Genomic DNA, 13,044 nt, shown 5'->3' on the forward strand with positions numbered 1-13,044 from the left:
CTGGAAAATTGAGCTTTCAAAGAACGGCTTACAGGTGCCATCTCGGACGAAAAAAAGGATAGAATTAGTGGGATTTAAGGGCATCAGTACGAGTCAAAGGCGGTATTAGTGAGGTTCTCCACACGACTATATGCTGGTCGGATCACGGCAACACTTTGGGGACGCGTGAGTTTTGCTTGTCACTCGCACCACTCAGTGTTTGGCTCGCATGGAGGCAGCTGCCGAGCCCATGCACAAGCTGTTGCCCAAGTAGGCCCGGCCCGCTGGAACCGCTCCATTGTGGAGTTATAATGGAATGTAGGAACTGCGGTTTTGGCAGCGGTGCCCACGATAAACGTTGGGAAGCAGCAGAGAGAAAAGTATGCATGTTTTTCAGGGCCATATGCATGAAGAAATATAACTAGAATAAATGAATGTGTCTGCACTCCTTCAAAGCTTGTTTCGGCACAGGACACAGTTTTGAAACACTGCCTTTCAGTGTGCGAGTGAACACACATGGCGGAGCAGCTTAACCACCAGGCAGAATTGAGCTTAAGGCCAATAGAAGACTCTTTCCACTTCGTTGGAAATAAGCTGTTATTCAAGTGGCCCGCCGAGGCCGGCCACATATCTTCACCCCAGCGGAGGCACCCTGCGACCGGCACCACCCGGGACCCTGGCTGCAACAGACCCCACCCACGGAACAACGACCTCAATAAACCCAAACTCTTTCATTTACTCTCGCAAGCACACTGGGGGGGGGGGGGGGGGGGGGCGCAAAAAAGGCGGCCAGCCGAGCCAAAACGAACACGGTGACTCAAGAGAAAATGTATAACAAATGTTGGTCCCCGACGCACAAATCAATCTTTCCCATTTACCACAACATTCATCCCGACATGTAACACAAGAATGTGGAGGAGCCCCGGAATGAGGATTAATGAGAAGAGAAGGGCCCGGTCATCATTCTGTAGCTCCACACATGGGGTACCGTGACAGAGGGCTCCCCAGAGTGCTCTCCATAAGCGTGGGCACCGCACAGCGCTCGCAGGTACCCCAGACCCATCTGCGGCCATCAGGGCACCGGAGGACTCTTTGCTCCCCCCCCACCCCCCACCAACCCGACCGATGGGGAGGGTCAGAACGGGATTGTGGCACATACATTTCAACCCCGGGTGCTGAATCTCCGTTTCCTCCCCGGCGTTGCATCCGTCCCCTATCCATCTCCATCCCCCCTGTTCTTCCCCAGGAGGATGGGTAGAGGGGCCGACCACGCCGCCGCCGCCGAGTCCCCCCCCCCCCCCGTTCCGCTTGGCACGCTGGGCCGTAAATACTGCGCAGCTCTGGGAACAGCAGGTGCTATCAGTCCCTATCATTAATTATCCCCGCCGTATCACTCCAGGGCAATATCGCTCCCCGGCTCCGAATCGCTATCTCCAGCACAATCTCCCTTATTCCTCAAGTCCCCCCTTTCCCCATCTCCCCATTTTCTCCTGCGCTGACCCATTCCATCCAACTCCATCACTGTCTCCGGCGCTGCCGTCATTCCCGGGGCCTCCTCCGTGACGTTCCCCGTCTCCCACCCCATTTCTCACCGCGCTGAAAGCCATCTTAGCCTGTTTATTTGTCCCCCAATGTCTGTCCCACTTCTTAACCAAATGATTCCTTTCCCGCACAGGCAGCCTCTCCAGGCAGCCTCGTTCAGTGTGTGTGTGTGTGTGTGTGTGTGCAGTGCACGTGTGTGTGTGTGTCTACGTTTGTGTTTGTGTGTGCGTGCCGTGCACGTGTGCGCACGTGTCTGTGTGTGTGTGTGTGTGTTCATGCGTATGTGTGTGCAATACGTCCGTGCGTGTGTGCGACTGTGCACGTGCGTGCCTGCGCGTGCACGCTTGTGTGTGAGCGAGTGCGTCACGGAATCTCTCCTGGCTCCTCTGTTACTATATTCGCTGAAAAATGTATTCCATAAAAATGGAGCTGCTGCCAGCCGACATACATCGTCTACGCTGGCGCTGCAGACCTGGAGGCTAAAGGGACCCCCGTCTCTCCACCAAAACCAGCAAGCACCCCAACCTTTACCCCAACCCCTCGCCGCCACCACCACCCGAGAGCTCATAAATAATACAGAATCAAAGCAGAAGAGCAGCAGGCAGAGCTCCCGGGGGTTAAGCGTGATGAAGACGGCGAGGAAGGGGGCGCGCGCTCGCTACTGAGAGAAGGAGCTCCTTGCAGAGAGCCTGAAACTGTCCTGAGGCTCTCCGGAGTCTTCCTGACTCCGGATGCCGTCACGGGCAGGGCACCACGTGCCACTCTCACTCTCTCACCGGGGGGAGGAGGACTCTTTAGGTCAACTGTAGAGGAACCCCTGGGGTAACATCTGGCAAGACCGCTCAAAACAAACCCACCCCCCCCCCCCCCCCCGGCTGAGGTCACCACGACGCTCCCCTTCTGCATAAACTCCCGAGGTACAATCTGCTTGTGTAAACTGAGAGCACAGCCCGTATTAACAGGATGTGGGCCCATAAGCAAACGATAACATTGGGGGTGATAAAAATATGGGTCAAAAGAAATGGCTGACATTCCACAAGTATATCCACGAAGAAACCAAACATTTGAGAACGTCACGATATTCACGGCCACCGATCAGGTCTATTCATGTGTACGCGGGCCCGAGAATGCATCCCAATCCCAACACAACAAAGATGCACAAAGTTAGAAAGTATTTTCTCTCCTTTATTTGACAGTATCTGAAAAATGTAAGATGTGGAGCGTATGAAATGCATACAGCAGCCTGGTGTCAGCTGCTGCCTATAATATAACTTTCAGGCACGCTGGCTCCTTCCTGTTTTATTGAGTTAGACGTTGAGACTTCTCCCAGGACAGGTGCTGAGTGTATTTTGTTGTGGCCATTCCTCCTAGGCCTGAAGGAGGAAGGAAGGAAATCACACTCACGACCGCTAGCAAGAACCCCATAAACACCATCACAATTTTAGGCTACGCTGGATACAACACGGCTGGAACAATGGCAGCAATCTCCCGCATCACAAATAAACAACCTTGTGGCATTATCTGTCAGACGGAAACTGGATTCCAGGAAATTAAAGGCTAAAAAAGGCATTAGCCAATCCTCCCCAATGTTGGACTTAGCTGCTAAAGCTCCCCTGGCGCGACACTATCCACTAAATAAAACGACTAAAGTTGGACAGCCAGCATTATCAAGTCCTTGTCCAAAGTTACCCCATCTTGAAAGCAGTACTAATCTCACATAACACCCTCAGAAGAGGGAAACATTGACTGTTGGCACATTGGTTTGTACAGATGAACAACCGGCAAGAGAATGGATGGCCAAGATAGCCATCTCCTATTTCTATGAGATTGCAGAAATGCAGAATTTCATCTTATTAATGCGAGTGGGTATAAAGAGCTGGAGTGGACACCAGGCCTGGATCAATAGGATCCTCCTACACTCTCCTATTGATCTCAATCGAACTACAAGTGGAGTCGAGAGACAGATGGGTGAGCAGATAAATAGCACAGGTAAGTGAGAATGAGAAAACCCCTGGACCCTTTTTGAGTCATTACTCTGCGGTTGTGCATGTGTGTGGTGTTTGTGGTTTGTGTGAGAGAGTGAGTAACTACGTGCATGTGTGCGAGAGAGAGGTAGAGGGAGGGAGGGAGAGAGAGAGAGGGAGAGAGAGAGAGAGAGAGAGAGAGAGAGAGAGAGAGAGGTAGAGAGAGAGGTAGAGAGAGAGGTAGAGAGAGAGAGAGAGAGAGAGAGAGAGAGAGAGAGAGAGAGAGAGAGAGAGAGAGAGAGAGAGAGAGAGAGAGATAGATAGATAGATAGATAGATAGATAGATAGATAGATAGATAGATAGATAGATAGATAGATAGATAGATAGATAGATAGATAGATAGATAGATAGAGAGAGAAAGAGAGAGAGTTAGTGTGTTCTAAAGAAACCACTCGATGCTGACTGCGGTTTTCTGTCCTACTATTGCCCTGTGTGCCTCAGTCAGGAGATACAGGGCTGCCACCCACCCACCAACACACATACACACACAATGCCCATCTCTTCCCGTGCGGAGATGACGTGCGACAGCCACATTAATGCCGCAGCCAGCAGCACTGACCAGCCACTAGGACCCGTTGTGTTTCCTGAACCCTGTAGAGTGATTGGACGAGTGAGCGTATTTTTTAACATGAAACAATGCGTCTATGGGGCCCCTTTGGGATCCAGTTAATTTGCCTGGATAAAAAGACCCCACTGTGCCTATGGGGCTGGAGAGAGAGAGAGAGTAGGAGACTCCCGTTCTCTGGGATGGATCTGGCAGAATCGCTGCACAGCTGCTCAAATGATCAGGAAAGGCACACAACCTTCTTTGTGAATACTATAATGAAGAAGTGTGACAATTCCCTCTGATCTTGCGCAGATTATTCAGATTGGAGGTTCATGCGTATAAATGACATATAAGCCAGAAGCTACTGAACTGATGAAAGGGGATCAAACAGAAAGAGCACAACATGTGGGGAACTCATTACGACCGCACACACACATGCACACACGACTACTGTACCCACGTCTACTGCACAGTAGGTCATAATGTAATTATAATTTTAGATAACCTGATAATGAGTCACATCTGACAGATAGAAAGAGCATTGTAAGAGACAGTGTTGATGATCGGAAGAGAATAACACGGCTCCTCATACGTGGATCTTTATGTCTTCTTGTGTGCCCCCTTGTGGTGAGAATAACGCACTGGCCACCGCGGCTCCCCATGACAGCTATAATGGAACTCAAATGGTTTTCACACATTTTGGCCCTGAAGCTATGTATTATTGTACCTTAAGTAAGTGTGATGACTCAAATTTCATCCAACGAGAATGGATTATCGGCTGCCAAGTAGGACCAGGCCTTACATTTTACGGGCAGTCTGCTAATCTATTTTGACTTTGCTATATAAAATGTAATCAGCCCTTACCAATGATTGGGTCTGCATTACTTGTAGGCATCATGTTGGACCTATCTATTCATAGAGGGCTCTGTATATATGTTTTTGCTTCATAGTCTAACAAGCACTATTCGGGTTAAATGTGTTAACTTTGGAAATAGGATTAGACTCTGCACAAATCTTCGACTATAGTATGCCTATCAACGTGTATCAATGACACATATACGGTATGTTTATGTCCATATTCTATCTAACCAGCAGAAAGCCTAGCCCACACTCAAAAAATGTCCGAGGCTCCGGTGGAGTTTCTGCGGCAGAACCGGAGCCTGCAGACCGCTCCTTAAAACCTTCTTTAATGACTCAATATGTGGCTTGCGCTTGAGAAGCTTCAGCAAAGGCACGTCGCAAAAAGGAATGAACCATCGTCCGATCAGACCAGGGTTTGTGTTCAAGAGAAGAGGATCTTGGAAGAAAACAACTTTCATGCCCTTCACTTCTGATCCAGTAACATTGAACTGTGGGTCTACGATGCAGTTTCGCAATGTGCAGAGACGTCAGTACCCTTACGCGTAAAACGACCCCCTTTGCCAACTTGTGGTCTACAGAAAACATGTTATTTATAGGAATCGAAACATCAGAATCACTCACCTTCTTCCGGGGCTGCCATTTCATCATATTTGTACACCAAAAATGAACAGCATTAAAATAGTATGCAAGAAGGACTGTGCGATTTCAGTGAATTCCCAGCGCAAATCATGCTGCCTTCCGACTTTCTTCAATTTTGCAGCATATTTTCTCCAAGCGGCTCCAAGATGGGATTCGTTGGTCCGCTCCGTCAAATCATTGAATTGTCACAGTCACGCAAATAGATGGCTGTTAATCCACAGTGTTCGACACGAGAATTGTTCTTTGGGTTGAACACAATATGTGCGTAAAATCAACCCACAGTGTTTCCGTGAGAAGGCGCCGTGTGTAAATCCAAAGTGGGATACAAGTCCGCTGTGCGCCACCCCTCCTCTCTCCTCTCTCTCCGCCTGCAGAATCGGCCACAGAGCACTGTTTTTTTTTTCTTCGAGGACCAATCCAACTAGGTTCCCGGAGTAGGTAGGAAAAATACCCCAAAAATTAACTTTTGGAGAGAAAAAAAGTCGCTGTAGCGGACTAAGGCGTTTGTTAAGGTATATCGGTCATGTCCCACCAAATATACTCGAGCCTATTTAACCGCATACATAAAAGAGCAAAATACCGCAAAACAGTAAACCAGATGCCAGTTGTTAGTTTCTTTATAAACACATACACATACATTATAAACACACCATCAGAGTAGCGTTGGGGGGAAATCGTAAAGAACCCCGGTGCGGCAGTGCGATCTCATGAGAAATGACTTGCAGAGGGAGGGTGTGTGTGTGTGTGTGTGTGTGTGTGTGTGTGTGTGTGTGTGTGTGTGTGTGTGTGTGTGTGTGTGTGCGTGTGCCTGTGCCTGTGCGTGTGCCTGTGTGCATGTAAGTTTGTTATGGGGGGGGGGCCAAAAAAAAAATCCCTGGAATTTCTTCTCCAGAAGCTGGAAGGATATCCTGCAAAAGAACGTCTCTCACACACGCACGCACACACACGCGCGCACACACACGCGCACACACACACGCACACACGCACACACACACACACACACACACACACACACACACACACACACACACACTGGACTAGACCTCTAATGACTTCCTTCCCTGTTCTGGACGGTCAGAGCAGTCTACATGTTTTGAAATAGTGGCTCCGGTGGTGACCAGGTAGCGGGGTCAGTCCCAGGGCTGTCCTTGAAAGGCTTCCCCCTAAAAACACACACTTTGACGGAAGGAGGTGGACCGCAGAGAGCCACGCGTAAACGTCATAACACCATGATGTACCGGCCCCAACCACTGCAGTATAAGGCTTTGGCTGTGGCTGCTGGACACAGGGTCTGAGTTACTATGCCTGGTACATCTAATTAAGTGACACGGGACACCTGCTTAGCAGCGTTACATAAAGCTTTCGACACACCGCTCTTGCCCTTGGCGTAGGAAACAGGCAAAGGAGATTCAACGGCACACTGCCTTCTCTGAATGCTCCTGTCTTTGTGGACTGACTGTCCTTGATTTCCAATGTGAGCAGTGAGCAGTTGCAGCATAAAGGTGAATACGCAGAGAATCCCTCCGAAGGCAAGACTGACACTTCTCCGAGGACGTTTCTGTAAACGTTGGCTATAAAAAAAACAGGGCTGTTTTCTCCTTCCTATTTAGTAGCTCAGTCCCTTTATTGTGTCTATAGTCATACGTACGGAGGCCTCAGGATTTCCTGGCCCTTGTGTTATTGCCAAGGCCGTTGTCGACTCTTTAGCGGCGACTAACAACATAACACAACACATGTACACACCGCTGCGGTGCAAGACATCAAACCCATCAAATATGGCTCGGAAACCGGGAGTGACAAGCAATGTTCTTATTAAGCGCATGTTTCAAGTGTTTCAGCCGCGCAGCAGAAACGTATCAAAGTCCAGGTCTGGGATCCAATTGTCTCCACATTGAATCTGCTCCCGCCTGAAGGCAGTCGGGGAAAAAGAGCAGAGAGCTCGCGGTAGGCGCTTTGTGTTGTTGTTGTGACGAGGGAGGCGTGTTGCGGGCGTCCTGAGCTTGAGGTAAGACAGCGAGGCAGAGCTTAAGGCGATCCCCGTAGGTAACTCCACACCGTACCCCCAGAGGAACGCCTGAGAGCAGTGCTAGCGAGCACACACACCCATACCATCGTCTTATATGCGCTGTGTGAGAACCCCAGCGTTGGAGACGAGTTCACAGGTGAGAAATTATCTCTAAGTAGGATATTTAAATGAACAACCGTATTGAAGTGTCTGTGTGTGTTGTTTTTGTGTGTGTGTGTGTGTGTGTGTGTGTGTGTGTTGGGGTGTATGTGCGTGAGTGTGTTAGGGTCAGTGTGTGTGTGTTGTGTGTGCGCGCATGTGTCTGTGCACGACGTGTGTGTGTTTGCTTGCGTGTGTGTGTGCGTGTATGTGTATTTTTGCGAGCGTGTATATGTATGTGTGCGCATGAGTATGTGTGTGTGTGTGTGCGTTCGTGCGCGCGTGCGTGCTTGCGCGTGCGTGCTTGCGCGCGTGTGTGTGTTGTGTGCACGACTGCAACTTCCAATGGTTCGGCCAGGCAGGTGGAGGCAACGTGTCGAGGGTAATGGAGCCCACGGCGACGGGGGCTCAGTCAATGGCTGAGCCCCCCAGGGTCAGCAGGGTGTGAGGGGCAGCCCGGGGTCACTCTGATCACAAAAGACAAATAGGAAGGGACAAGAGGACATATGGCCTTATGGGGTGAACCCCCCCCCCCGCTGTGCCCCCCCCCCAGGGTCCGGGCAGGCACACGCTAATCCACTTGGATGCACACAAACAGGAGCCTACAGCTGGCACTCTGGGCCCCCAGCGCCCCCTCTCCACCACGACACATTAATGGACCTCTGAGGAGGTAGGGGCCTCTGGGTGAGTGTGTGTGGGTTTGTAAGTGTGTGAATGTGTGTGTGTGTGTGTGTGTGTGTGTTTCAAAGAGTTTACCGCCACACGACCCCTGTTTAACTGAACAGTGATCACTATTGATGGGAACCATTTGCAAGGAGGCGGCCATGTTTTCAACTGTTTCTTGTGAAAAACGTTGTTTGCATTGTTTTAATCCGCCGTTTTAGGTTTATTTTATTTGAGGTAATGTGTTAGATACAAAGATGACCCTAAAATTGAAGCAAATTGATTGTCTGTGATATTCAAATCTCGCTTTAGTTTTAGTTTATTTTCATACAAAGATGAGCCTAATATTTAGACAAACGTTGTTTAAGGTTTAGTTTATTTGAGGTGATACGTTATATACAAAGATGACTCTATAATCGAAGCAAACATTGTTTGTCTATGATATTCAAATCTGGTTTAAGGGTTAAGTTTATCTTCATACAAAGATGAGCCTAATATTTAGACAAACGTTGTGTTAGGTTTATTTAATTTTAGGTGATACGTTATATACAAAGATGACTCTATAATCGAAGCAAACATTGTTTGTCAATGATATTCAAATCTGGTTTAAGGGTTAAGTTTATCTTCATACGAAGATGAGCCTAATATTTAGACAAATGTTGCGTTAGGTTTATTTTATTTGAGGTGATACGTCATATACAAAGATGACCCTAATACAGTATATCGACAAACATTGTATTTCTATGATGCTGTTTTTGGTTCATTTTATTTGAGGAGATTCGTTCTATACAAAGATGAGCCTGATATACAGAAAAGTAGCTAGGTATATAGAGGTATATAGCATTATATACCTCTATATATACCGCATTAACTCTGCATTATGCTTTGCCTAATGAACCCACCGACATGATTGTTTTCCTTCCACAGCTACTTCCTCTCTGAAGCCAAGCGCCTTCCAGATATTCAACTTCCAACGTTAAATACAAGGTGACACAAGGGATTGTTTCATCAAAAGGCCCATTTGATGATCAATCAGAGGCCACTTGACTGTGCTGTTCCGAAGAAGTGTGTGTGTGTGTGTGTGTGTGTCCTTGTGCGTGCATGTGTGTGTGTGTGTGTGTGAGTGTGTGTGAGTGTGTGTGTGTGTGCGTAGGTGAGCCTGCCAAGTGGCATCGCTGTTCCGAAGCCTGGTTCCAGCGCCTCTGTTTTCTCAATCAGGACCCGTACAGGAAATGACTCTCCAGCCTTTCGGAGCACAACAAAGAAACCAGAGAAATCCTATTCCATTTTCAACAACTTTGGAAATTTCCGCTTTATTCCTCGCCTTCATCTCTCCCTCATGTGCTAATCATGTGTTCCCACAAGGCTTCTGCTGTAAGCTTCTCCAACAGCAATACCCTGTATTTACCGTTTGCATTGAGGTGTGAGTAATATGGTAAACATGTTTAATGTATTGCTTGTGATGTATGTGTCTTAGACAAACGTGTGAGAAAAAGAATAATTACACAAATACACAGAAACGAATGCAAAGGCCAAATGATTGTACAGCGAATGAGGTCTGGAATTAGAAGACAGACTGTCCTCAACAATTTCCGACCCAATTAGATGAATAGTGTCTCTTTAATTAGCAGGGCAATGCTTCAGAGCAACACCGTACCCTTCAACCAACCCCATGGAACGAGCCCACGCAATACGGTTCACATAACCACACACACACACAAATGCAAACACACATACACACACACATATAACATTCATCCTTGCATTAGTAGTGGCAGGGACTGGAATCCGCTGTAAAACATGGCGCGGCGAACAAAGAAAATGCATTATTAATAGTGAGAACATAAGGTTTGTCATGATAAAGGGATGTTCATTACAAACATATCATTCCCAGTACAGAAGAGGGTACGCGAGAGCAGAGAGCGGCCAGATGTAATTTTTCTCCCTCTGATCGATGGCCTCTGCATGAGGTTGTGGCAGGTGAATGGATCAGCTAAGCAATGCTTAACAACAGTGTCATAATAAATATATTAAACACCCGCGCCAGTGTCTCTCACTGTTTTGCCATACATCACCAGGCTAACAAATAGTTCCTATTATCGCCATTCATCCACCTCTTTGAGGAGCGATCACGCCACCGTGTCAGGGTTTAGCCCGCTGTGTGTGTGTGTGTGTGTGTGTGTGTGTGTGTGTGTGTGTGTGTGTGTGTGTGTGTGTGTGTGTGTGTGAGTGTGTGTGTGTGTGTTTGTTTGTGTTTGTTTGTGTGTTTGTCTGGGTACGCATGTTCATGTGAATATGCACAACCATGCGTGAGTGTTTATGCATGCGTGTTTGTGCACATGACTTTGTGTGTATGCATGTGTGTGTGTGTGTGTGTATGTGTGAGTGCGTGTGTGTTTATTTGTGTGTGTGTGTGTGTGCACGTGACCGTGTGTGTGTGTATGTGTGAGTGTGTGTGTGTGTGTGTGTGTGTGTGTGTGTGTGTGTGTGTGTGTGTGTGTGTGTGTGTGTGTGTATGTGTTTATGTGTATGTGTGTGATTGCACATCTGTGTGTGTGTGTGTGTGTGTGTGCGTTGTGTGCGCGTGAGTGCATGTGTGCGCACACTTGGTATGTGTGTGTGCACACTTGGTATGTGTGTGTAAGCGCGTGCGTGCGTATCTTAGCTGGAGCTCGGTGTTGATTAAGTGTCTGGAGCCTAAGGGGGATAATGAGAGCTTCTAATTAATGAGCCTGTGCATATCTGAGAGTCACAGGGTCCTATCTGGAGAGAACAACACACACACACACACACACACACACACACACACACACACACGCACACGCACATACACACACATGGATGTGCATCACACACACACACACTCACGTGCACACAAGTTAAACATCTCAGCAGGGATCTCTCTCTGCAAAGCCTGGCTCTCTCTCCCGGGATCGCTCAGGCTGCTAGTGCGTCTCTGGGGCTGGGGGCCCTGATAAGTGTCCCCTAATAGGGATGGATGGGGGTCACAGGCCCCCACTCGCAGGAGGTCATGGGTATTGACCACCCCGTGTGCCCGGAGCAAAGCCTGGAGGTGCGGTGCCTCACCATGACAACAACACAAAGCTCTTGGTGGTTCTTTTATCACTGAGTCGTGAGTGATCAGTGAGGAGTAGATTGTCTGGTGAGGGGAAATAAATAAATGAAATAATAATATAAATGCAAAAACAAAAACAACACGTGCAGTATATACATATGCATAAAGGCACTCGTAAAACAGTTTGGTTGTTTATGTTGTGCTTGTGTTATCGCCATCTGGTTGAATACAGATTGTTTGTATCCAGATTACTATTTTGTGCAGCAGACCCTATTCCCTAACCTCCTACCCTAGGCAACATTGACACGATACAGTGATGCATAAAACCAAGGTTAGGTGTTTACCCCTCAAACAAAGATAGTACCAGCGCCCTGCGTTGAATATGATGAGCACTAAGCGTGATCCATCTCTGCTGTCGTGTTCTGGGATCGACGGGCTCAAAGCTACAGACAATATTCCCAATAAGTGGCTGTCGATGGCAAATGGCTGGCATTTGGACAGCCGTCGGTATGGATTCATCTCTGGGTGAAGCCGAGTGGCAGTGATCAGACGTGTGTGGAATGCATCCAGACAAAGCTAGACGCTGCCAGATTGTGGTTCAGAAGTCGATATACATTGTGTATACAAAAAGTGAATGTATTCAACAAAGGATCTGATCTGGAGAGAACAACTATTTTGTACAGACAACCAATGGGAGTCCCAAAGGCTTATTTCACTTCTTCCTTGTATAATTAGTGGAATACATTTTTCAGGCGATATAACTAGGCTGGTTGGCTGGTTCTAGGCTGGGGGACAAGTTTATGGGTTTCTCACCGGAGTGGACGCTGAAGAAGCTCCATTGAGCTCCGACCACACTCCCCATACGTGGATCATCTAGCCACAACACGACTAGACACAAGGGATGAGCGTGTAAGCGGAAATATCGGGGTGGAAAAAACCTCATCGGTGGCGATGTCACATAAAAGTGCATCCATTCCTTCCTGAAACCTGTCATGATTCATTTACTGTCGAAAGTGAGCCATTTGAGCCCTGTCTGATACTTTGCGTCACGGATAAACAAACACACTGCATTGTGGGTAAAACCACAGGGAGATTTTTCTATTTCGTAGCCACTGCTTCTTGACGCAGGCTACAGTCTGCCTTTGAGCTCTACCACCGCCATCACGCATCCCAAAGTCTGAACCAATGAAATCATACAGTAGAAACAAGCCACATCTGCTCGCATGAGTAACGTGTAAACACAGTACAATCGCTCTCCCTCCCACCTTCCAAAAAAAGAATTGTTTCCCCAAAAGGGAACAATTCCCTGACCAAGTGGAAAATAAATGGAGGTAGACAGCGACAGCTTGTTGCTATTGCACTGCTGCAGAGTGGGAGTGGCCCACCTCCTTTGCCGCCATAACCTTGCCAGCCAATCACAGCGTGCGTCATCGCAGCAACACACGATCTGGCAATCAAGGTGATTTTAATATTTTTCACAGATTACACATTGAGTGGCATGTGATACATCTAATAACGCTCTCTGGCAGTTATATTGTTGTTAAACAC

The 13,044-nt window shown here is 47.9% G+C and overlaps 1 protein-coding gene across 4 annotated transcripts in view; it reads right to left on the minus strand.

Annotated features, from left to right (window-relative positions):
- The window catches only part of LOC115553530 (tetratricopeptide repeat protein 28), a 199,441-nt gene that overhangs the window by 139,194 nt on the left and 47,203 nt on the right, over positions 1-13,044 (minus strand). The window contains exon 1 of one of the 4 annotated variants that reach the window (XM_030369866.1): positions 5,576-6,297. The exons of the other annotated variants lie outside the window; for them this stretch is intronic. Coding sequence (XP_030225726.1) covers positions 5,576-5,602 — 27 coding nt within the window. The 5' untranslated portion in view covers positions 5,603-6,297. Of the gene's footprint in view, positions 1-5,575; positions 6,298-13,044 lie in introns of those variants that run through there. 4 annotated transcript variants of the gene reach the window in all.

The sequence above is a fragment of the Gadus morhua genome, chromosome 11 (genome assembly GCF_902167405.1).
Source record: "Gadus morhua chromosome 11, gadMor3.0, whole genome shotgun sequence".
NCBI classification, from domain to species: Eukaryota; Metazoa; Chordata; class Actinopteri; order Gadiformes; family Gadidae; genus Gadus; species Gadus morhua.